General features: G+C 36.5%; 3 protein-coding genes and 1 pseudogene across 4 annotated transcripts; 3 read left to right on the top strand and 1 right to left on the bottom strand.

Annotated features, from left to right (window-relative positions):
* The first annotated feature begins 708 nt into the window (after positions 1-708).
* LOC121778351 (WD repeat-containing protein 91 homolog) lies at positions 709-5,749 on the top strand. Of its 2 annotated transcripts, none has more exons than XM_042175684.1 (17): positions 709-853; positions 1,270-1,743; positions 1,814-1,936; positions 2,495-2,636; positions 2,749-2,794; positions 2,876-2,951; positions 3,178-3,236; positions 3,332-3,426; positions 3,822-3,924; positions 4,040-4,134; positions 4,234-4,296; positions 4,447-4,522; positions 4,614-4,722; positions 4,830-4,942; positions 5,042-5,100; positions 5,218-5,326; positions 5,432-5,749. In XM_042175684.1, the coding sequence occupies exons 2-17, from the start codon at positions 1,356-1,358 to the stop codon at positions 5,567-5,569; spliced, it is 1,794 nt and encodes a 597-aa protein (XP_042031618.1). In that variant the 5' UTR covers positions 709-853; positions 1,270-1,355; the 3' UTR covers positions 5,570-5,749. The 2 variants fall into 2 exon arrangements, with proteins under 2 accessions (XP_042031618.1, XP_042031617.1); XM_042175683.1 differs by having other exon boundaries at positions 709-1,152.
* Positions 5,750-6,412: 663 nt separating this feature from the next.
* On the top strand, positions 6,413-10,716 carry LOC121778090 (plastidial pyruvate kinase 2-like). The gene is made up of 12 exons (XM_042175372.1): positions 6,413-6,861; positions 7,207-7,494; positions 7,661-7,826; positions 8,140-8,274; positions 8,440-8,550; positions 8,643-8,731; positions 9,086-9,148; positions 9,292-9,467; positions 9,556-9,658; positions 9,759-9,907; positions 10,148-10,256; positions 10,363-10,716. Exons 1-12 carry the CDS (start codon positions 6,661-6,663, stop codon positions 10,468-10,470), a joined length of 1,698 nt encoding a protein of 565 aa, XP_042031306.1. The 5' UTR covers positions 6,413-6,660; the 3' UTR covers positions 10,471-10,716.
* A 2,445-nt stretch (positions 10,717-13,161) lies between these two features.
* LOC121778672 lies at positions 13,162-13,853 on the top strand (annotated as a pseudogene).
* A 5,364-nt stretch (positions 13,854-19,217) lies between these two features.
* On the bottom strand, positions 19,218-22,719 carry LOC121780204. Its single transcript, XM_042177735.1, has 2 exons — positions 22,589-22,719; positions 19,218-21,731 (listed from the first exon to the last, which is right to left on the bottom strand). The coding sequence occupies exon 2, from the start codon at positions 21,434-21,436 to the stop codon at positions 19,556-19,558; it is 1,881 nt and encodes a 626-aa protein (XP_042033669.1). The 5' UTR covers positions 21,437-21,731; positions 22,589-22,719; the 3' UTR covers positions 19,218-19,555.
* Between the last annotated feature and the right edge of the window lie 1,938 nt (positions 22,720-24,657).

The following is a 24,657-nucleotide window of genomic DNA, read 5'->3' as shown; positions in this document are numbered from 1 at the left end:
TCTCAAATTCAGAATAATTCACAGATCAATGAACAAACACATGGGGGGTTGGGTAGTTTCTTTTTACAAGTATACTAAATTAATCTCAAGATTTGCACTAGGAGAGAATATCTCACAAACAAGCAGCGTACAAACAATATTTCATGCAGTGAATATATCATAGTTGACTAAGTATGAAATAGACTCCTATCCTATGTGCAATAAGTCGTCTTACCACTTGCTATGAGTCCCTTTTAAGTGAAGTACTCCTACATTTTGTGGAATGGAAAAGAGGATGGAGACTTCTAACTTGTTTTAGAATAAAAAGGAAGAAAACGCATGAGACTTTTTAACTCTCGTCTCTGCATTCACTTTCTCTAATTTTGTCAAATTTTGGTATCAAGTGCGTCAAGCACAACCATACTAATTCAAAAGGCCAAATGTATATTTATATATACTAATTTTATACTAGCCTCTCCTTAAAGAAATTACCAGCTACTAATATCACAAAATTTAATTTCTTTGATAAGAACTAACTTCTTTAATAACCTAATAGATAAATGTTGAATAATGCACATAATAGATCTCCAGATTTGATCTCCTGGGCGACATATAGGCGACTGCCTACGTGGCAGTTGAAGTGGAATAATATTTTTTTAATTTATTATACTTTTATATTCTCTCTGTAATGCACTTACATCTTCACCATTTACTCAAGCCTGTCAAAAAACAATTCCCAGATCTAATTCATCTTCTCTCTACAGTTTCGCTCAATTGCTCTTTTTTTTCCTCCTTGTCTAACTCTCCATCGATATTATGTGTAACCCAACAATTCCATCTTTCATGATTTCATTCTCCAAATTGAAATTACTTGGTACATTTCAGCTTCTGATCTCTTGTTTCTTCCATAATTTCAGAAATCATAAAATTGCAAAGCACAAGATGTAAAACCCTTCCATCCACTCTCTTCCTTCTCCTAAAATTTCAGAAAAATTGCAGAGCGTGACAACAAATTTCTTATATCCACTTATCCCTTTTTCGATTTATGGGCGTTGGGGATTTCTTATAGCCACCGCCCAAACTTGAAATCAATCAAAAAAATTTGATGCGGGGTGATATCTCCCGCATCAAATATCAATAGATCTCTACCAAATCAATCTTTTAATAAAAGAAGTAAGAAAATTATTATACTAAATCCAACAAAAATCATGACAAATTAACAATAGTATAGTTTTCTTGTAAAAAATAAGAAAAAAAAATCTAATTCAGTTCGATATCTCCCAAATTCAGGGGCAAAAGGGCATAAAAAATTGGTACCAACCAAGATTCCTTACAGTTGAAAAACGCAATCAAATTTTGCATTTCTGCAACGGAGAATGGAGAAAATGAAATTCGCGGAGGAGTTAGTGAGAGAATTCCTCGTGTTTAGAGGATTTACCAACACTCTGCAATCCTTCGAGAAAGAGCTAGCAACTGATATCGGCAAAGGATTTCAAGTCGACAAGATTTTAGACCTAATTTTCTCCGTCTACATCCCCAAGTTCGAGGCTGGGAAGTTGATCGAGCTGCTCAGCTTTTTCCGAAACTGCTTTTCATATTCTGATCCCAATCTGATCGATGTTATTTCAAAATTGCACCAGTCGATTCTGCGCTATTACGTCGTTTATGCCTTGAAATGTGGAAGGAAAGACGCTGTGTTGGAGCTTTTCAGAGATTTTGGGAATGAATTGATGCGGGGAGATGAAAGCTGGACTTCCTGGTTCGGTGAGTACAGCTTTTTGATGAATTTCCTGCCTTGTTATGGCTCTGATCTTGCTCATTTTGATCGTTGCAGCTGTTCCGTATTTCCAGAATCCGCATTTGGAACCGCAGTTTCGCGTTTACTTCTCGGACGAGTGGTTCCGCACGTTGCACCTTTCTGTTAGGAACTTCTTGAGCGAGATGCTCAATGGTACTCATATCCTTAATGATGATTGAATGCAGCTTGTAGTTCATGACTTTAAGTAATAATTGAGCTGTGCAATGTCCTTAAAACAGATTCTTGAGATGTCACTTAATTCTAATAGTTATCAAGCATAGGATTGTCACTTGAATAAAATCCTTAATTGTTGGTTTGTTGGATAGGGAAGACCAAGATAAGTACTCATGCTTTCAATGTGACAATGCTTTGTTGAACTGACTTTTATAACTTGAGAGATTGAGATGATTTTTAGTTTGCTAGAGTAAACGAATTATATAATGTAGTGTGTCAAGATATGTAAGCACCGAGCACAAGTTTGGATATGATTTAAGTTTGTTTAGTGCAATAATTGTTTATACGTATGTTGTAATGTACCCAATAAATTTGCCAGCTTTCCTCCTGGTTCATTGCAATACGAGGCTTCCAAGTAAAAAAAGTCTATATACATTCAAGTTATTTGTTTCATTTGTTTGCGGAGCAAATTATTGAATTGTTAATGTCTACAGCTAATGACTTTCCAGAAGATATTATATGAATTTTTCTTAGCTTATCCACGTACCCCTGCCTTATTAAAGATCGGTTCTGAAAGAGACACTGTGAACCGTCTCAAACAAGAGATAAAGCAACTTTCTCTCAAGTTATCTCAAGCTCAGATTCTGCTGGAAGAAACTGAGGCGCAAATATGTCTATTTAGGAGGTTAGCTTAATTACTATTGCTCCAAACTTCCGTATATGTCGGGTAAAAGGAACATACTCTATATGCACTTCAGAGTGAAACTTTCTAATTTGTTTTGTTTTATTTATTTCAGCTCTGAAGCTGCTAGCATTGCACCTAGTATGACTTATGAAACTCATGTGAGTGCTTGATCATAAACCAAAGAGACCATTTTTCTTATCGGATACCATACTTATATTTTGGAATGATTTGTTTCTCAGGATAGTTTAAATGAACTTGCTGATGACAATAGAAGTAATGATATTGGACAAGGTTTCAAAGAAAACTCTGCTGCAGGTAAGTCGCTGTTGTCGGGATTTCTTACCTTACAGACAAAGAAAACTTTACGGTGTTTCAACTTCTTTGATCATGTAGGAGGAAATATAGCATATACACAATACAACGTGCATAAACAAACCATGGGTTTATCTAACAATCATTGGAATGGGCTGTAGAATTTTGTCAGCGTGCCATCATAGATTGCAACCTGGATGCTGATGAAAAATGCGTTTTTCCATCACAGGCAGTAGTTTTGATTTGCGTAATGAAGAAGATTTTCCAGAAGTGAAAACAGTGTTTGAGGTTAATTCTTTTGACAGAAATTACTAGTAGTTTTATTGATTGATGGACCTTTTCTGTATCTTCGAATTGATGGTCCTCATATACATGTTCTGTAGGATACATTCCTGGGCCACACAAGTCCAATCAATTGTAGCCGCTTTTCTGCTTCTGGCGATAATATAGCGAGTGCTTCTGTGGATGGCACAGTCAGGTATATTTTGTCAACTTACTCCACTTCTAAAGGAAGGTATACAGATCTCATATGAAACCTATTATATGAAGAATTCAGGTGTATAAAAAAAATGCAGAGAATTGCCACAGGTAGAGGTCTTTGTTCTCAAACAAGAGGAAGGAATGGGGGAGTAAAATAAAATTTAATTTAATAGATTTATTAAAATTTCCTTGAGATTAATTGCTATGGTCTTGGTGATCATTTGACCTATTCAAATACTATATTTTAAGCTTTCTATTTATGCCTCAAGTCTCTTGACATACTTGCTGGCCTATCCTTTTTCATGTTGATGTGGTAAAGGAAGCTTTATATTTAGGCCTTGAGTCTCTTAACTTACTTGTTGGCTTATCCTTGTTCATGTTACTTTGCTTAAGGATATGGACCTATGATTCGTCAGCACCAACATCAAGAAACGCAACCATCTACTGTGGAGCTGAGATCATGTCTCTTGAGTGGGATTGCAAATCTGATCGTTTGGTATGTTGCTCAATGATATATTTAGATTGAAGTTTCTTTTGGTGGTCTTGTGAAATATTTACCAAGTAATGAAGACTGGGCATCTGATTTGATTTTATTGCCTATTTCACTAAAGCTACTCATAGGCACTTCTGATGGAGGCATAAAAGCATGGAACGCAGATGCTAAGCGAGTTGTTTGTGACCTAAACACTTCAGAAGCATATCCGAGGTGCACTTCTCTGACCTTTGTATATTCGTCTATAACCCCTGTGTCAATTATCTTTGTTTCTTTTGCTATTCACCTGTCCTGATCATTATCATACTTCAGCATTTTGGACCTGAAATGCAGTCCCGTGGAGCCTATTTTTGTTTCTGCGGCAGCATCAGGGAGGTACTTTTGAACTTGCCATACCATTCTCTTTTGACCCGCAAACATGCAATTCTCTTTCTGGAAGATGATAGTTTTTGTCTCTACCATTATACAGTGACAAAGAAAAAACCAAAAAAAATCGTAAATTGTAGCATCCAATATCGTTTGCAGGCAAGGTTCTGTTTCTTCTGATAGCTTGGGGTTTGCCTCATTGACTGTGTGGAACATGAGGACATGGAAGGCTATGGTATGTGATTGTTTCTCATGAAGGTGCAAGAGACAGTAATGCTCGTAAATAAAGAATCTTAAATCCTCACTTCTTTCAACTTTTCTTGAAGACAGTCCTTCCTCTTGGAAAAGATCCACCAGCAATAACCTCATCGAGCTTCAATCACAATGGAAAGCTTTTAGCAGCTGCTGCAACAGATGGCTTGATTCATATGTTTGGTATCCTTACTTTAGATCTTCTAAAGAATTTTTTTTTAGCCTTACATATACTCCGTATTATACCAAGTTTATCCATGTACGAGAATGCCCACCTTAACTGAGAGAAGATATGTCTTCTTACCAACAAGTTACTGGATGGCCTGCACATGATGGCGGAATTAGCTCAATTCTTTTTGGGCCCGACGAGACCAGTATCTTTAGCTTGGGAACTGATGGAAATGCAAGTCCCCTCGATTTTGACTTTGCAGCTAAAATGAACAGGAATTGTATTACAATACTATATGTATCAGGAATCTAACCTGAAAATTTGTGCACACAGATATTTGAGTGGAGCTTGCACAATCAAGGCAAAGTACTTTGGTCAAGAAATTGCAGCAGGTATAAAGCTGTTAGGGTGCTACCATTCGTATTCTGTCTATAGATTTAGCATCACACAACTATAAAAACTCAATCTCTGTTCTTGGTTCTGATTTTCAAATCGTTACTATGATATAGGTTATGCAATCTTGAAAATTCTTCCCAGTGGAGACATCAAATGGCATTAGATTCCGAGGGGAGGAGACTTCTGGTGACATCTAGTTCAGAAAGAGCACCGATATACCAGGTAAGCAGCATAGTACTCTCCACTCTCCTAACTTTGCCACTTGACATTAGCTACTGGTTTTGCTGATGCATATGCAACCTGTTATTCATCCTTCACTGTGGGCAGGTTCGTGGTCGAACGAGTGGCATGAGAAGTCTTGCTCATAAGGGCTCGATCACAACTGTAGATTGGCATCCACACTTGCCCATCTTCTTGACTGGGTCATCTGATCACTCTGTCAGGGTCACATCAATATCATCATAGTACTTATTTCTTTCTCTTTTTTGATACTTAGCAATACACAGTATAGACATATTAATAATATTTGATTAAAAAATTTGTGACAATCCATAATGTGACTACATAGTTTTATTCTTTGAGAGAAGTTACAGAAACCAATGTCCTGAGAAGCAAAATTTGAGGGTATATATTTTGATTCAATTATTTTTTTTATTAGCAGAGCAGTAGATAAAAAAAATTACAAAAGAAAATACTCCACTTTTTGTTTTTGATCTAGTCTTTATTCATAACGAAGTATAATTGGTTGTCTTTCAACTAATAAATTGGCCTATAAATTAAGTCACTTAAAGAAATGAAAAAAAATCTAAATATTATTTTTTAGTTTTGTTATTTAAAGGCATTCACAATGTAAGCAGTGTACACAATTTTTTAGCACATCGTGGAGTTGAGTACTTATTTTACTAACTACTGTTTCCTATTTTTTTTTCTATTTATTATTTTTTATATCTTTTAGTTAAATTAATTTGATAATAAATGAAAAAAAACACTAAAATATACTCACAAAAATTACATAACTAAACTTAAAATAAAAAGGTTAAAATTTGGGAACTAATGCATTCATAAATAGAAATAGAACAAAACAAACATAAAATTTGAGAAGAAATATCTAGCCGTTACTCATTTTCAATTTTTATTAAAATCATATTTTGAAAATTATTAAAACAAGTCACCGCAACTCTAATAGAGCACGTGCTCTACTAACATTATTGCAATAATGCAATGCATAATGCATGAAATGATATACCATCAAAATTAGGCGTAAATTAATGTAGAATTTTTTTTCTGCATCTATTTTTCGGCTATGAAAACAACAATTCCACCAATTTTGGAAACCCTATTTTACCCTTTTCTTCGCCTATGCTATGCTATGCTGAATTGCCAACCGCTGTCAACTAAGTTTGCTGAGCTACTGCTGTTCGATACAAACAAGAAGACGATCCTCCTAAATCATCGCCGATTTCTCCATTCCCTCTCACTCCTTCTGCTTCCACCTCCTCTCTCTCTCTCCGCCGCTCACTTTCTCTCTACATATCTCCGCCTTTTTTGCTGCTGCAATGGCCCAGGCGGCGGCGACGGGATTGATTCACGCCGCATTTGCCCCAAATTCGGCCTCTAGATCGCATCGGTTCGGTTTGGAAAAGCTCAGGCCAATTCATAGCTTTGAATCCAAGGTTTTTGGACGAAATGAGAAGCAGAAGAGTCACCGCGGAGCCAGCGCAGGGAAAATCGTGCGCTCTGAACTGCAAGTGATTCCGGTGCGTATGTGTTTTTTCTTTTAATGATGTAGCGAATACTATTTTCCAGCTTTATGAATGTTGTTACTGGAAGAGTGTGGTTGAACGATTTTTAATTTTGTTTTCGAATATAGGTGTTTATAAGATCATTTTTCATATAATTACAATTGGTTTAATGCTGGTTTTGTTGAAAAATATTACTATCTGCTTAGTGTGATTTCCTGATAATACCTAGTTTAATAATTAACTCGTGGTTGTGTTTTATAATGCCGCATATGATTGTGTCAACTGAAAATCGAATTCTGGAGCTGACAAGTCTGTGGATATAGTCCTATTAATGTAGTTTGTTCAAATTCACTTGATCAGGCAGAAGAGCAAAACCGGTATGTACAGGAGATTCCGCAAACTGGCGGAACATCAGCGGCTATATGGTCTAAGCCTAGTGTGGGACGGAAGACAAAGATTGTTTGCACGATTGGGCCCTCCACGAACACCAGGGAAATGATATGGAAGCTCGCGGAGGCTGGAATGAACGTCGCGCGTCTCAATATGTCCCATGGAGATCATGCGTCTCACCAGAAAGTCATTGATTTGGTCAAGGAGTATAATGCTCAATCCAAAGACAATGTCATTGCCATCATGCTTGATACCAAGGTGAGTCCTTTTTTTTAAAGTTGGGGAGAGAGCAGAGGATTGTGTTTGGTTGGTCAAGTTAGTCATCATGTCTAGTATGTTAGGATCACATTCGAATCCATTTAGCATATTACAACTCACAAGAGTGGTGAATTTGCCGCTAATGCCTTCTGGCGTCTAATGACAGGGTCCTGAGGTTAGGAGTGGTGATTTACCTCAACCTATTCCACTTGCAACTGGTCAGGAATTTACTTTCACAATTCGAAGAGGAGTTGGCACGACAGATTGCGTCAGTGTAAACTATGATGATTTTGTTAATGATGTTGAAGCAGGAGATATGCTTCTTGTTGACGGTACACTACTACTGACTACATTAACTGTGTATAAGTTTGGCCAAAAATCAGATTTCGCATATACTTTTGAGGTTTGACTGTTGTTATAGGGATACCCTTTACTTATTCCTTTGTATTAGTTGAGGGAAAAGAGTTATTGAGTGCTGTTTTGAAATGAGATAATTGTTGCTAACTAGTCGAGCAATGATCGATGCTATACAATATGGTTCTCTTTGCACTATGATCACATCAGAATGTGGAGACCATTTATGGAAAATTTTGGGAAGATGTCTTAGATTTTTGTCTGTTTAATGTCTACAGCCTGATGATGCAGGTGGTATGATGTCATTCTTGGTGAAATCAAAGACTGAAGATTCAGTGAAGTGTGAAGTTGTTGATGGTGGAGAGCTTATGTCTCGAAGGCATCTCAATGTTCGAGGAAAAAGTGCAACACTTCCGTCAATTACTGGTTAGATCAGCAGTTACACTTTCTGACATCTGTGATACTTCTAATGCTCAATATTCATGTTATATATGCATAATGAGTAATGCTTGCTTATGTGCTGAGTGTTATTAGTTCCTTTTCAACTATCTTTTGTATCAAATGAGTTGACTTTGCAATTAACTATAATAGAAAAGGACTGGGATGATATCAAATTTGGAGTGGACAACAAAGTTGACTTCTATGCCGTTTCCTTTGTCAAGGATGCATCTGTGGTCCATGAACTGAAGAAGTATCTTAAAGGTACAAACAGCATCCATACTTCAGCTTATGAGTATCTGTTGTATTTTAACATAACTAATCATGAATCTTTAACTTTGCGTTTATCCCTGTAGATGCTGGCGCAGATATCCATGTCATTGTAAAAATTGAAAGTGCAGATTCGATACCAAATTTACATTCAATTATAACTGCATCTGATGGGGTAAATAATCATTACTTATTACTTTTGTGGAAAATGAAATGTTGGTTTTTGCACTAGCCACTAAGGACTGAATTTTAATTGCGTCATTAGCTAGGATGCTCTCATTAGTGTTCGGATAACTCATTCCTTTTTTTTTGGTAGTCAGTTATCAAGATATGAGATGGTTTACTTATTTTCCAAAATAATTGGATCACTCTTGAAAAATAATAACATGAGATAGCATAACTTCTGTTATGTGGTGAACTGGTGTCAGTCTTTTTCTTAATTTCCTCCTGTCTATTTTCCTTCATAATATCATTTTGATATATATTGATGCTAGACTGCAGATTTAGCTGAAACTCAATTTTTGTTCAGGCTATGGTTGCCAGGGGGGATCTTGGCGCAGAGTTGCCGGTTGAAGAGGTCCCTTTATTGCAGGTAACATTATTAATATGGTGGTAAATGAAGACATTGTTTCTATTTGCCTTTAGCTCTTGCCTAGATTGCTGGAAAGATGGGTAGCAGGATTTATCAATGCTAGTGACTATAAACACAAATATGTCAATTTGTTACATTTGCAGGAAGAAATTATTGGGCTGTGTCGTAGTATGGGCAAGGCGGTCATAGTGGCAACAAATATGCTGGAAAGCATGATTGTACATCCCACTCCTACCCGAGCTGAGGTATCAGATATTGCGATAGCAGTTAAAGAAGGGGCCGATGCAATCATGCTCTCTGGAGAAACTGCACATGGAAAGTAAGTTAACTTTCCATTGATAATAGGCCGATAATAGTCTCCAGATATTTTTCGCATTGCAGTTGACTGGGTTAAAATTCAACATTAGGTTCCCACTGAAGGCAGTTAAGGTAATGCACACAGTGTCCTTGCGGATGGAAGCTACAATAACCGGCCCACAAATTCCAGCAAATCTTGGCCAAGCCTTCAAGGTAGGACTAGTGTTTTCCCAAAAATGGATTATTCCCGTGTTATCTGAGTATGTGCTACGTGATGTGCACTCTATTTACTTTTTATTTTTGTCTTTTGCAGAATCATATGAGCGAAATGTTTGCATTCCATGCAACAAAGATGTCTAATAACCTTGGAACATCAATTGTTGTCTTCACTAGAACTGGCTTCATGGCGATTCTCCTGAGCCATTATAGACCGCGTGGAACAATATTTGCTTTCACAAATGAGTGAGTTATCTAATTTACATTATACTATTAAGCTAGTAAATTATGTCTCAAGATAAATGTTACATTATGAAAATATAAGGCGTAGCTTATTGATTTTCCTTTCACGTTGATCTCTTAATTGTGTAATAATCCTATCGTTAACAACGATTTAATATGCAAGACACGAGGAGCTGCTTCACTGGTTTGTTCGTCTTTTAGCAAGTATGGTTTCTCCATTTGATGGATTTAATCGTCTAACAGGAAGAAGATACAACAGAGATTAGCACTATACCAAGGCGTTTGCCCCGTACACATGGAGTTCTCTGCTGATGCTGAGGAGACATTTACCAATGCTTTGACTTTGTTACAGGTGAACATTATTAGGCTTATCTTTTTCACATATGTGAAGTGCTGCTGCTTCACATCCAAACTAACTAAACTAAAAAAATGTACAATGTTTGTTTCCAATCTTACAGAAGCAAGGACTAGTGAAAGAAGGTGAGCATATAGCAGTTGTTCAAAGCGGTAAACAACCCATTTGGCGCTCCGAATCCACCCATAATATTCAACTGAGGAAAGTATAGCTGACAAACAGCGACGGAGCTAGCATAGGCCAAGCCGCAATTCCTGTGGAGGCATGGTCGGTGCCGGACCGCGACAAAACGAGGTAATGGGGTCTGCATAAAAAAATGGAGCAAAATTGGAGCTTTTGGGAGTTTCAACCATTTTGAACGGATGAAGAAGAAAAACAATAAATAACAAATTTTACTTTCATATTTAAGATGAATTAATTTTTTAACTTAATGGAAAGTGATGTGTTTTTTTGGTTACTTTAAAGTTTTTAATTAATACTATTAATACTAATTCTTTATTTTCTATAAATATAATTTTTGGTAGCTTCTTCCTTTTTCTAGACTTAATAATGGTAGTATTAAATTGGTGTGAATGACTTCTTCTATAATAGTACATCCGTTTGCAACATTTCGTTTTTGGTTCGTCCTAAACTACTTGTACTATTTTTTATTTTAAGTAAGAATTATGGTGTTTAAAATATTAATTTAATTACACCAATTACTCAATCCATAATTTCGACCCAAAAAGAAATGGCGTGAGTAACATGGGATAGAGAGAGTAAAATTGTTTATAATTAACAATTAGGAGTACAAATATTTGATTTAAATACGAATTGATCTATTGAGAAATTAATTAGTTATTAACTTTGGTCAATTAACCATAAATTTAATTACAAAAGTATATAGTAACTTTGTTGAAATAAACAAACAAACTTGATATAGTTAATTTATTGAAATAATTATAGTTGAAATATATTGATTTTATAGTGACAATATCTAGAATTTTATAGATAAAAAGTTAGATGTATATGATTAAAATAGAAAATTCTATAACATTGAAATAAGACCTATAAGTATATGTTGTAAACATTTGAATAAATTCATAACTTAAGAGTAAAATGTTGCTAAGTTTATACGCAAAAGAAAATGTAAAAATGATAATGTATTTTAAGAACAGAATATTAAAAACTAATTATTTTGGACTTCGAACAAATATTAATTTGTTAACCAGTGAAAAATTAATTATACACTAGATCCTACCTTTCCTCACAATAGGAATTTTTAGTGTATTTTTTAAATTTGTTTAAAAATATATACGTGTTAACTTTTTATTAGTGTTAGGATATGTTTTAGGAAAGGACATAACTGATCCCTCTCCACTAATCAAAATGAACTTGTTGACTAGTATTGCTTGTTGGAGTGTTGGAAAGCGATGATCATCTTAAACAGGATTATGGTTTTGCGATTTGATTGTTATTACGTTTCTTTAGAGCTTTTTCGTCAGCCAAACACAATAGCTATTTTATTTAATTAATACTTTAATATAAATCAAAGTTTAAAATTAGAACCAAAATAAATATACTATATATTTAGCAAGAAGCCCCTAGCAGTTTATATTACAAGAATAATCAATTTATATTATGAGAATAATTAAGGTTGAAGCTTCACGCAAAATCACTTAATTGTGTTAATTTGAACGTTGTATTACAGTAATTTGTTCAATTTCGAAATATTGCATGAACTTTGATTTTAGATGAGACATTTTTTTGTTTTATAAAAAAAATTTAATTTACGCAATCATGTGAAACTTGAAGTTTTGCATGAACATTTAACACCATACAAAATAGCCTGGTTCGCGTGATCACATGAAACTTTGGTTTCGAAAGGACCTTTCCTTTTGACTTATGAATTTATATATACTTCATCCGTTCCATAAAAATAAAGACTTTGGAGATGACATAGATTTTAATGCAAAACGGGTAAAGTACGAGAGATGTAGAAAGAAAAAGAAATTGAACTATTGTTATAAGAGAGAAAAGACTTGGCAAATGCAGAAAATGACTATTTTTATGGGACGGACCAAAATGAAAAAGAAGACTATTTTTATGTGACAGAGGAATTACTCTATTATTGTGCACAAAATCTCTCAATTAGTGCAATCGCATGAAACTTTGAATTTTTGCATGGACATGAATTTTATTCATTTCGTTAGGGATAGAAAATCTATTTACACAAGATGCTGGAATTTATATTTTTAAAAGTAATTATGTATGTAAATCAACGAATTTTCAGTATTTTAGTAATTTTGCTTTAAGCTATTTTTAAATACAAATATATGAAGCTTTTTTTTTGTTATATTTTTCTCGGTAAAAGTTTTAGGAGGTTAATGAAAGTTGACATGACAAATTTAAACTAAAGTGGCAATGAAAATAGCCATAATAATCATAAACTTTCCTCAAAATCTGATATTTCCCATTAACTATAAACTTTCCTCAAAATCTGATATTTCTCATTAACTTTAAAAGTGGTGAGATATTCCATGAACTTTGGAGATGTGTCAATATCCCATAAAGTTAATGTTTCAGCCTTTTTTTTAATGTGGCTAGCTGGATGCCCTACGTGTAATCTCAAAGGGTGAACAAAACACATCGTTTTTTAAAGACTAAAGTCCCAAAATGATCCTTAACATATTGCGTTTTTTTTATTTTGGTCAAAAGCATTATCTTTTGAATTATTCGGTCCGTCACATTTGAAATCGGATCACATTTGGTCCATTTTGGACAGTTCCGTCAATTTTTTGACGGTTTTAATTATCGGGTCACAAATCCGTCACAAATCCATCACTAACTGGGAGAAACTGATCCGTCACAAATCCGTATAAACTCCGAATCCAAAACCAGAAACAAACCCTACACAATCTCTCTCTCTCCATCTATATAAGCAAAATTGAAGCTTAAAATTCCCAATCCAATTCATGTGTTTCAGTTCAAGCGCAATCATCTACCATGAGCAACATCCCTAGATCTCTCACCGATTCCGCCCTAACCACCTTCAAACTCGTCGTCTCCGCCTCCGATCCCTGGCCTTTCTCTATCTAGCATCCGTCGATTTGTCTCTGCATCTAATTTTGCGCATCAATTTCACATCGATTTGGTTAGATTGAATCAATTTCACATCGATTTGGTTAAACTGAATCTCGAAAACATGCCGCACATTCACTTCCACCACCACCACTAGCGGCGGAGCATTCCGAAGGGGTATCTGGCGGTGATGGTTGGGCAGGGCGGCGAGCAGCAGCGGTTTGTGATTCCGGTGATGTACGTGAACCACCCGTTGTTCACGCAGCTGCTCAAGGCGTCGGAGGAGGAGTACGGTTTCAGTCAGAAAGGTCCGATCAACATCCCCTGCCTGATCGACAAGGAGACGGCAGAGCACCACGACCACCACCTCCACGGCCACCATCACCACCACCACCAGTTTTTGTGCTTCAAGGCGTGATGAAACTAACTGCCGTTGGAGTTATTGTTAGGTGATTTTTAAATTTGATGTTTTTGTAAAATCAAAACTCGTTTTATTTGGCTCTTGGTTTGAATTTGACTTGAATTTGCGTGATCTTTTGATGGTTTTATGTTTTGATCGATCAATCAAACAAATATTACGGAGTTTCTAGCAAATTTACCAATAATTTTGGATGATTTCTAGCTTAGAATTATACAAAATGTTACGTACGTTTATAAGGTTTAACGAATCAAAATATGACGATAAAATCCAAGTAATAAGTTTTTAGGTGATTAGTGACGGATTTGTGACGGATCTGTTTCTCCCAGTTAGTGACGGACTTGTGACCCGGTAATTAAAACCGTCAAAAAATTGACGGAACCGTCCAAAATGGACCAAATGTGATCCGATTTCAAATGTGAGGGGCCGAATAATTCAAAAGATAATGTTTTGGACCAAAATAAAAAAAACGCAATATGTTAAGGACCATTTTGGGACTTTAGTCTTTTTTAAAATAAAACATCTTCGTTTTGAATACTAATTTTGTGAGAAAGAAGAAGATGCTTTAATAAATGATGACTTTGAAAACGATTGTAAATGTAATTTGGGTTCAAAACGACGATGCGTTCTATTTTTAAAATTGGGGTCCGATGAGCAAGGACTAGTGAAGTGTTTGGGGTCTCAAAAGGTGAAGTGTTGTTTTACATCGAGCACGTCAGTGCCGCTGAGCAGGGCGACGTGGCAGCATTCTACTGGCCAACGGCAATGCCGTTGGCTTTTTCTATTTTTTTAATTTGAATTTAATTTAAAAATCGTTTTTAAATTTAAAAAAAATATTTTCCCACTTCCCAATACATTATATCCGTTTTCTCTCCACTTTTACTTTATTATTCATTTTTTCCCCCAAAATTCACATTTTTCATCTATAAATACCCTCATTTCCACACAAAAATTTCACACCACACTATACAATTCTCATCAAAATTCTCTCATCAATTCTCAATCTTTTCACTTGATGCACTATTTATTAGCACTAAAAATACCTGCAAGTTTACAGGGTAGAACTAGTATAGCTAAAGGTCAGTACCAGGATATCGAACACAGGGAATAAGATTGCAACTGGCTATCATATACTAAGCGTCATATACTATCTAGAGACACAAAGTATTGGGTTTTGGTTTTATAAACTAGACAAAAATATAAACAAATATAAAAACAAAATAATACAAAGCAGGCTAGAGAAAGTAGAGTTTTAGGATCCAACTACTACGACCTAGTGATGATTAATCTCACAGAACCCTTACCTTTATGTGTCTCCAGGATTATTAGGAAAGTCGCGATTTTCAGATAAGCCCTCTCTCGAGTGCACTTATCCAGTAGATTAGAGTCTAACTATCAAAGTCTCCTTCCAATAGATTAGATTCTAACTCCTTAAGTTCCTAAGACTCAAGCCCTCACAAAGAGTCCCCTCTCTCGAGTGCAGATAAACCTATGTGTTGTACTCGTTCCTTTTACCACGTAAAACTAGCTATCTCTCGATTAATCTAGTTAGACGGACATAGTTCTAAAGTTGGCCAGACAAAAGAACAATAAAAGCACAAGAACAAGCAAAATAATCACAAGAGCTAGAAAAGGGTTCAATTCAATAAATCAAAACATATTCATAATAGTTTTCACCAAAAAATCTACAAATGATGTATAACTACTCATAGACAAGTAGTAAAAATAAAAATTAAAGTATAAGACATGAAAGAAATTGATAAACCCAAGGTTGAATCTTCAATCTTCAGTCTTTTCTTGCCTGGATCTGCAGAGCTCCGCTCCAATGGAAGATGGATGAATTATGTGTGGAAGATGGAATGGAAGAATGTGTAGAGGGGGAGGATTGGAGGCTCTGAGATGAAGATTGTGAATTAGGTTTAAAGGTATTTATAGGCTGGAAAAAGGTTTATTTTTTATAAATTTCGTGCCCTACAAGAAATAGGAGAGATTTGGCTTCACAATATAATAATTTCTTTTCTTCCGTGAATTTCCGCCTAAATTCCCGCCAGCTTTGACTGCACTGCGCAATGTTCGTAGAATTGTCATAACTTTCTCCACAGAACTCCGATTGAGACATGCGAGATATCCAAGCGAAGCTCTTTCGAAGACGAAGAGAATGACATATAGTAAGCACTGATTGGACTTCAAAATCGCTTCCAGAATGGGCTCGAACAGAGGCTGCTGCACTTTGGCTTTTTTTCACCTTTTTCTATCTTTTTCTATCATTTATCAACAAACACGTCAAAAATACCAAATGTATAACATATGCAATTTAAGAACATAATTTGCATGATTGACATTTAAAACAAGTCAAATCTAGTCCTTAAAAACATGCAAAATCTGTGTTTGTCATCACTCTTGCAAAAAAAATGTCTAGCTTCGGCGATCACCCCACCGACTCTCGCGGATGGAACCACGAATGGTTCAACCCAACATCATTCCCTCATCCGGATACGGAATTCTCGGTCCCTCCTCAAACCCAAGGTTCTCAAATTCTGGGTGGCTACCGGATAAGCAAGATGCCACCGATGGGTGATACGGGTGGACACCCGAACAAGGATCGGGAGGGATAGGCAGCTCCCAAACTCTGGAGGACAACCCTAGCGCTCCTCCTCTTCGTCCTCGTAGTGTTCCTACTCATAGTCGTGGCGGTGACATTCACATCCGCACCGCATACACTCCGCCGGAGATGGAGAAGATGTTCAAAGCCTATTTCGAAATATCCGAAGATCCGAAAACCGGCACGAACCAAACCGGGGAGAGGTTTTGGTGGCGCGTCTCTCGCCGGTACAATGCTAACCGACCGGAGGGAAGCATCGAGCGCAATGAGAGTATGGTGCGCAATGCCATCTTCAGAGCCAACGAAGAAATCTAAAAGTTCCAGGGTTATTACCTCCAGGAACAGCGGTCGGCGGGGAGCGGCATGAGCGAGGCCGACATCATCACGGCCACCATGTCGACCTACCATTCCATGCATTACTAACCCATTCAAGCACCTCGGCGCTTGGCAGCAGGTGTGTAGAAATCCGAAGTATATGGGAGGCTTATCATCCTCCTCCAGCTCCTCCAGCAAAGGGTCGAGGTCGTTATCCCTATCCGACGGCGGCTCCGATGAGGTGGTTAGCCAGCTTGCCGGAGCTAACTTGGGTAGCCCCGACGACGGCACGAGCAGTTCCCAACGCCGGCCGTAAGGAAAGAAGAAGGCGACGGCCAACCGCCGCCGCGCCGAGACTCCATCCACCCCCACTCCCGCTCCCTTTGTGCCACCTCAATCCCCCACCAACTCGTTGTGGACCCTTTTAGCTCAACTCAATTTGGTCGATAGGTCTCGGATGACTCCTGAGCAACTTGATTCATATTTGGCAATGATACGGGGTCTCCAAAAAACATTGGGGATAGGGCCAGAGGACTAGTCTTCCACGTGGGTATTTTTAATTATGTAATTTTTAATTTGTAGGATTTTAATTATGTAATTTTTATTTTTTAGGATTTTAATTATGTAATTTTTAATTTTTAGGACTTTAATTATGTAATTTTAATTTTTAGGATTTTAATTATGTACTTTTTTATTTTTTTTTCTAATTTGTAATAGTATTCTGGGTATTTTTAATGCAAATATTGTGGAAATGTTTTTATTTAAATTGAATAATAGAATGGTGGGACCCTTGAGCGTATCCTTGCAGAAGAGCATGAATGTGAGTGTTGTGCTCTTGGGGAAGAGCAGAGAGTAAAAAATGAATAAAAGTGGGTCCGGGCCCATTTCCATGTTCTTGCCTAAGAGCATGGATGAGGATGCTCTAATGGCTATGATTAGTATTATGGTCTCACTCTAAATATGGTGTCACCCTAATGCTCCCCTCCCCTATAGATTAAAGTTTAAAATTTGAACCAAAACAAATATTCTCTCCGTCCCATTGAAGATGACTCACTTTCTTTTTTTAATTGTCACAACCAAGATGACTCATTACTAAAATTGAAAACACATTTCATCTCTACTTTATTCCATCTATCTTACTTTACTCTCTCTATTTAACACATAAAATAAAGTTGCATAAAATCCCGTGTCATCCAAGGAATGAGTCATCTTCCTTGGGACGACGGGAGTATAAATTTTGAGCAAGAAGCCCCTAGCAATTTGTATTGCCAAAACAATTTAGGTTGAAGCTTCACGCAAAATTATTCGATTGTGATTGTTTGAACGTTGTATTACAACAATAAATTGTTCAATTTCGACTCCTTCCCAAAAAAATATATATACTTTGGGTTCAGCATAGGTGTTAATGCAAAAATGGTAAAGTAAGAGATGTAGAGAGAAAAAGTAATTAAAGTATTGTTAGTGAAAAATAAGTCTCACCTCATTAGAGAGAAAAGAATTTCCAAAATTAGAAAATGCATATTTTTGTTAGGCGGACTAAAAAGGAAAGAGTGTATATTCTCGTATGACGGGGAGAGTATATTGCATGAACTCTGATCTCGGATGATTTTTTTTTTTGGTTTAAACATCATGCGAAATAGGTTGGTTCGTGTGATCACATGAAACATTGGTTTCGAATGAACCTTTCATTTTTAAAAATTTTGTTAGGATAGAAAATCCATTTACACAAAAATGCTGGAATTTATATTTTCAATAGTAATTATGTTTGTACATCAAAGAATTTTTAGTAGTTTATTATTTTCCTTTTAACTATTTTTAAATACAAAACATACGCAGTTTCTTTTTGTCATATTTTTCACATTAAAAGTTTTAGGAGCTAAATGAAAGTTGACTCATAAATTTATGTACTTAATACTTTAAAAGTGGTGAGAAATATCATTAAATTTGGACAATAGGTTAATATCCCATAAAGTTAATTTTTCAGCTAATTTTTAGTTAATGTGGCTCACCAGACGTCTTACATGTTACCCCCGGAAGGTGAGCAAAACGCACCATTTTTAAAATTAGAACGTGTCGTCATTTTGAACCCAAATTCTGCGAAAAAGAAGATGCCTTAATAAACAACGATTTTAAAACCGGCCGAAAATTAACATCATAGGAAATTGACACATCGGCCAAAGTTCATTGTATTTATCACCACTTTTAAAGTTTGGGAGAAATACCAGATTTCGGGAAAAGCTTGTGATTTGTACGTTCCCTTAAAATAACATACTTTAGATTTAAATTAATATTTAAAAATAATATTAAATTATTAATAGAAAATCTAAAATTTTAAAATAACGTTATTAGATTTTACTCCTTTAGTAAATAACATTAATAGAAAAATGTAAAATTTCAAATTACTCGGTTTACTCCCACCCTTCCACACCACACCTCTCTGAACAGAATACCACAGAGAAGAATTTGCGTCAATAAATCATGGTTTTATAATTGTTAGTAACAAAACTAGCAGGGAAAAGAGAGAAGAAAAAATAAAAAAGATAACGCAAAATGACACAAATTATTAAACTAGGACCCAAACCCAATATCAAAAGATGAAGACAACAGTAGTTACAGCAAATATGTTCATAACTTGAATATATATCTACTGAAAACAAAGGCAATCTAACTAAATCCAAACCTATGTAACTAGCACGACGCTTGACCTCAGTTTATACACTAGTGATAATCTTTAACCACCATAATATAATCATAATCATACCCATTACTGTCTAAATTCTTAACCACCATAATATAATCATAATCATACCCATTACTGTCTGAATTCAAACATGATATACTACCACATACTTCAATATAACTCATACCTACCAGCCAAATCAGATGCACATGATTCCCTAATCAGCCACTGCCTTCTTTAATCCTATCTGCCGTTGCAGCGATTGTGCGTCCACCAAGCATTGCCATCAAGGCACCTCCATGGACCCTGCCTTCCGGAAGAGACATCTGATCCCAGCGAATATTTCCAACTGCAAATGGCACAGAGGCCTGGGCGTGTCCGAAACCTATCGACGTTGCTCCAGTGCTTCCGTGATAGGAAATTCCAGCTCCAGGTGCAAAAACGCCATTCATCTGTGTAGATGTACTAAAACTGGGGCCTTGCGTTGCCGAACCCAATGAAAAGTCACCATGTGTTTTTTCTTCTTGCACTTGTACACTATGGGCAGCACAGAGGCCAGACTTTCCCCTTGCAAACTTATCACATGGAACAGCGCCGTGACTGCCGAGACCTGAGCCCAGATGTCCCCAAGAGCATCTTTTTCCTCCACCGTGTGCCTTGCAAAAATCTGTACTTCCTTGTGCACTCTTTGGGCATCCTTCAAACTTGCACCTTTTACCGCCACCATGCCTGACGCAATGATTTGTGCGTCCCCTCGCACTTTTGGTACATTCAGGCACTGCACACCTCTTACCCCCGCCATGGTTAACGCAAAATAGAGTACCCCCGTGAACACTCTTGCTGCATCCTTCTGATGTGCATCGTTTCCCACCACCATGGCCTTTACAAAACGGAGTGCTCCCTTCAGCCCCTTTCGTGCATCCCAAATACGTGCACCTTCTGCCACCACCATGAGCTTTGCAGAACACTGTGCTTCCCTGAGCGCCCTTTGTACATTCGGCGTATTGACAGCGCCGCCCACCCCCATGAGATATGCAGAGGCCAGCAATACCCTCGGCACTTTTAGCGCAATTTTCTATTTTGCATCTTTTCCCACCTCCATGACGGATGCACAGACCAGACCTGCCTCTTGATGCCCGAGTGCAATCCTCATGACTGCACCGCCTACCACCACCATGGCGTATGCAATGGTCAGTACGACCTTCTGCACTTTTAGTACACCCAAGATGCTGGCAACGCCGACCACCACCATGTGCCTTGCAGAAAACAGTCTTACCTTCAGCTCCCTTCTGGCAGCCAGCTTTCTGGCACCTCCGGCCACCTCCGTGGGCAATACACAGACCAGAAGCACCTCTGGCACCCCTGGTGCAATCTTCAAACAGGCAAGTTTTAACACTAGTTTTCCGTTGTTTTACCGGTGTAGAAATGGTTCCAATAGAACTTGGGGGGGTCATTGGATACGGCAAGATACTCAGGTCCACAGTAGTAGGGTTGTTACTGCCATGGCCTTGGTCATAAGGAATAGTAATCGCTCGCTGACATTTCACGGGAGGAAAAAAAGGATTGTTTTTCCATCGAGCTGATGTTGATCCTTCATCTCTTGGCTGTTCAACTGTCGGGGCTAAAACTGGCGACTCGTAGTAATTCTGGCAAGGGAGTAATTCTTGGGTCACAGAGGTTACATCAGATTCAGTAGTTTCAGTGGACAGACTTAATTGCAGATCAATTACAGGCCTCTGCATCTTCACTGCATTTAGTGTCCCACCAGAGACCTTCTTTAGATTCGATAGCCTGTTAGCTCCCACATTCAGGTTCATACTTAAACCAAGATCCAGAGAAGACTCCTCTTCTGCCTCCTTTCCCGAGCATATCGTAGTGCAGGAGCTGGATGGAAGTCCCAACTCAAGAACCAATGAAGACCCATCTTTGAATTTAATAGGCTGATTGCAGGAACTATATTTTCTCTTGCTTCCCTTGGAAACAAAAGATCCTAATGCCCCAGGTGAATGAAAGTCCAGATCACATGTAACGCTGTGCACAACTTTGCCCTGATCGTTTGATGCAGAGGCGAAAGTGATATAGTTGCCAAGGGTTCCATCCATGCAATAAATTTGTAATTTTATCCAACCCAAGTAAAAGAAAATATATATGAACAAGATATGAATGAAAAGAATAAAATTCTGGATTTCTAAGGAACACGGTAGGAAAGGGCAGGAAAGACTCTAATGGCTAGAAATTGTGACAAAGCTTTTAGTGAAGCAACCCCCGCTAACAAAGCCAGATGTGTCCTTGCGATCCATTTTAGGAGCTAAGGAAGCTGATTGAGCACTTCAAAAGTTATGACAAAATAGTAGACGCATTCACATCCGCGACTGAAAGAGACTTAGAACTGACATCCTGTTTCAAACAGACAAGGTAACTTTGTTATCACTTCACAGTTTCAAGAGATATAAACTGGGGAAGCTTGAAAAATGAACTAATCCTATATAACGACGAACAGAGAGCTCTCCAGAAAACATACTATAGTCAAAATAAAATGAAACGCCAAATTGATCAATTAATATACCTAGAAGAGTGTGTTCCTAGCTTGTGGATTACGTTTAACTTTCCATATCAGGGGATCACGTGTAAATAAATCACTCTGACTTTACTATATCTCATAAGAAATGGTATCGACTTATATTTGCATCACTCTACGATGGCCATCTATTTGACACAATACAACTATTGGTACATGTAAGTATGGTCAAGGCATCACAAAAAAAGCTGGAATAAGCATTGGTCGCGGAAACATGCACATGTAGATTTCTGCAAGTCTTTATAAGAGAAAAATTAACTCAACCACCTACAGCTTAAACATCATCATTCAGTGAATGAGGTTTTCAATTTGTTTTTCTGCTGTGGAAGGGAAATTCTATTTTTTCATACAGAAAAAAGATCTCCTGTTTCAATAGAGAGATTGAAAGGGGCAAAACCATGATTATACATATACATATATAAAAAAACATCCATAATTCAACAGAAAAACACCACTTCTTATATAAGCATCATTTCCTTTCCAATCCAGATAGGAAAAGCATATCAAATAATCGGTTTCAAAAGGTCGTTCTCCCCTATCATTCCAGAAATACAAAATTTCTCTTATAAACAACGACAACAACACTCGAATCACTGACCGAGTAACAGAAGATCGAAATCAAATTTAAACAACGGTATAATGAAGTATAAAATTCACAACAGAAATGAGAAATTACCCAAGGAAATTAGGCAGAATTGGAGCGGCGATTTGCAGGGGTGCAGGAGAGTAGGGTTTATGAAGATGCCAGCGAAATCTGAGAGCAATTGAGAAGAGACAAAAACGATAGAAGCAAATTAGTAGTGAAGGAGCTGGAAATTAATAGTGGAACAGGATGCGCATGTTAAGAGATAAGCGCACGTTAAGAGATAAGCGCACGTTAGGTGGGGCATCTTCGATCCTCCGCGGGCATCCTCACGTTAAATCCAATGTTCCACCGGGAAAAACGATGATGTCAACACTCTTGAAGTCATAAACATGTAAATAAATTAAATTCTAATTTCTAATACTAATACTTATTCAAAAGAGTCAAAACAATAGTAGTAGTTATTCATAATTTGCGTAGCACAAATACTAGTAATATACGAATCTGGACTATTTTGTAAATAATGAGCAGTTAAGTTGTTTAAAATTTTGATAATTTAATCATATAATCACTACTTACCACCCTGCGTTGTTAAATCACAATTGATCATAATGGTTATCGAAAGTATTTGTTTGTTCAAACATAAGTCAAATGATATGCACTTACTTGAATAAAAATGTACCAACGTAATCATTTTAATTAACATTGAATAACTTTGGTTTAAAATTTATTAATACCCTATTAAGATAGATTAACCCAATTATGGAGGAATCTAATGAGTGTGTTATATTGTTAACTTATATTTAAATTAATAACTATGAATGATCAAATCAAGAGCCAATATCTATTATTTTTCGAGTATCAATATATTAAAAAATGTCAATCATGGTATTTATGTCAATTAACAATAAAGTAGTTATAAATAACTTTTTTAAAATATCTCAAAAGTTTAAATGTATATAACTATCTCAATTTAAATTATTTTTTCACACAACATATATCAAATTAAAGATAATTTTATAAGAATTCTAACAAGATCTCACTGGTATATGTTCCGATGTCAAAATTTGAAAAAATTAAGGAGTTTTCATATTTTTGTGGTGTTAGACTAATGCAAACATGGCTAATAAAATATGTCAACATAATACATATAAAATGTAGTTCGAAATTATGATGACATGTTCCAAGCATCACATTACTATATTGATATTTTGATCCAAAATCCTAAATTTAATAGTTCTTTTATTTTTTTAAATTTAAATGATAATTGTATAGTTTTCGGTGAGCGTTTGCTAACTGTATAGTTTTGGTGAAAAGTTAAAAAAGTTGTTAGATAAAGTACATAATTTATCGAAATGGTCATATGACTTGTAACAAAGTACTTTATTAAAAGATTATCGATATGAATAAATATTCCCTCGGGGCTCTGTCCGCGAATAGGAGTCCCGTTTTTCCATTTTAGTCCGTCAGTGAATAAGAGTCTCGGTTCACTTTTACCATAAATGGTAATAGGGTCTCACCTTCCACTAACTCATTACACTCACATTTCATTTAAAATTAATATATACAAGTGGGATCCCTATTCCAGTAACTTTTTTCCACCAACTTTTCTTAACATTTCTTAAAACTCGTGTCGCTCATAAATGGGACTCCTAATGACGGACGGAGGGAGTATCACTTTGTTAAATTATCAAATCTTATGATATACTTTTTCGTCCTTATTAATTGATAGCATTTTTTTTCGCTCCTCATTATTTGACACCCTTACATTTTATTACGATTGGTAAGGGACTTCACCTTCCACTAACTCATTTCACTCGCATTTTATTATAAAATTAATATATAAAATAGAACCTATATTCCACTAATTTTTTCAATTTGCTTTCCATTACATTTCTTAAAACTCGTGTCAAGTCAGCCGATGTCAATTAATGGGGACAAAGGTAGTACAATATTTTAGTACGACGCCAAAGTACTATTATATCAAAATCTTGTTCCATACTCCCTTCGTCCCACTTTAGGAGTCCCGATTAACCATATTTGGGTGCCCCACTGTAGGAGTCCCAGTTATAATATTTCATAAATGTTAATAGGCCCCACATTCTACTAACATTTTTCCACTCACACTTTATTATAAAACTAATATATAAAAGTAAGACTCA

Source organism: Salvia splendens, chromosome 19, assembly GCF_004379255.2.
Source record: "Salvia splendens isolate huo1 chromosome 19, SspV2, whole genome shotgun sequence".
In the NCBI taxonomy this organism is placed as follows: domain Eukaryota; kingdom Viridiplantae; phylum Streptophyta; class Magnoliopsida; order Lamiales; family Lamiaceae; genus Salvia; species Salvia splendens.
This window is presented reverse-complemented; position numbering and strand designations above follow the sequence as displayed.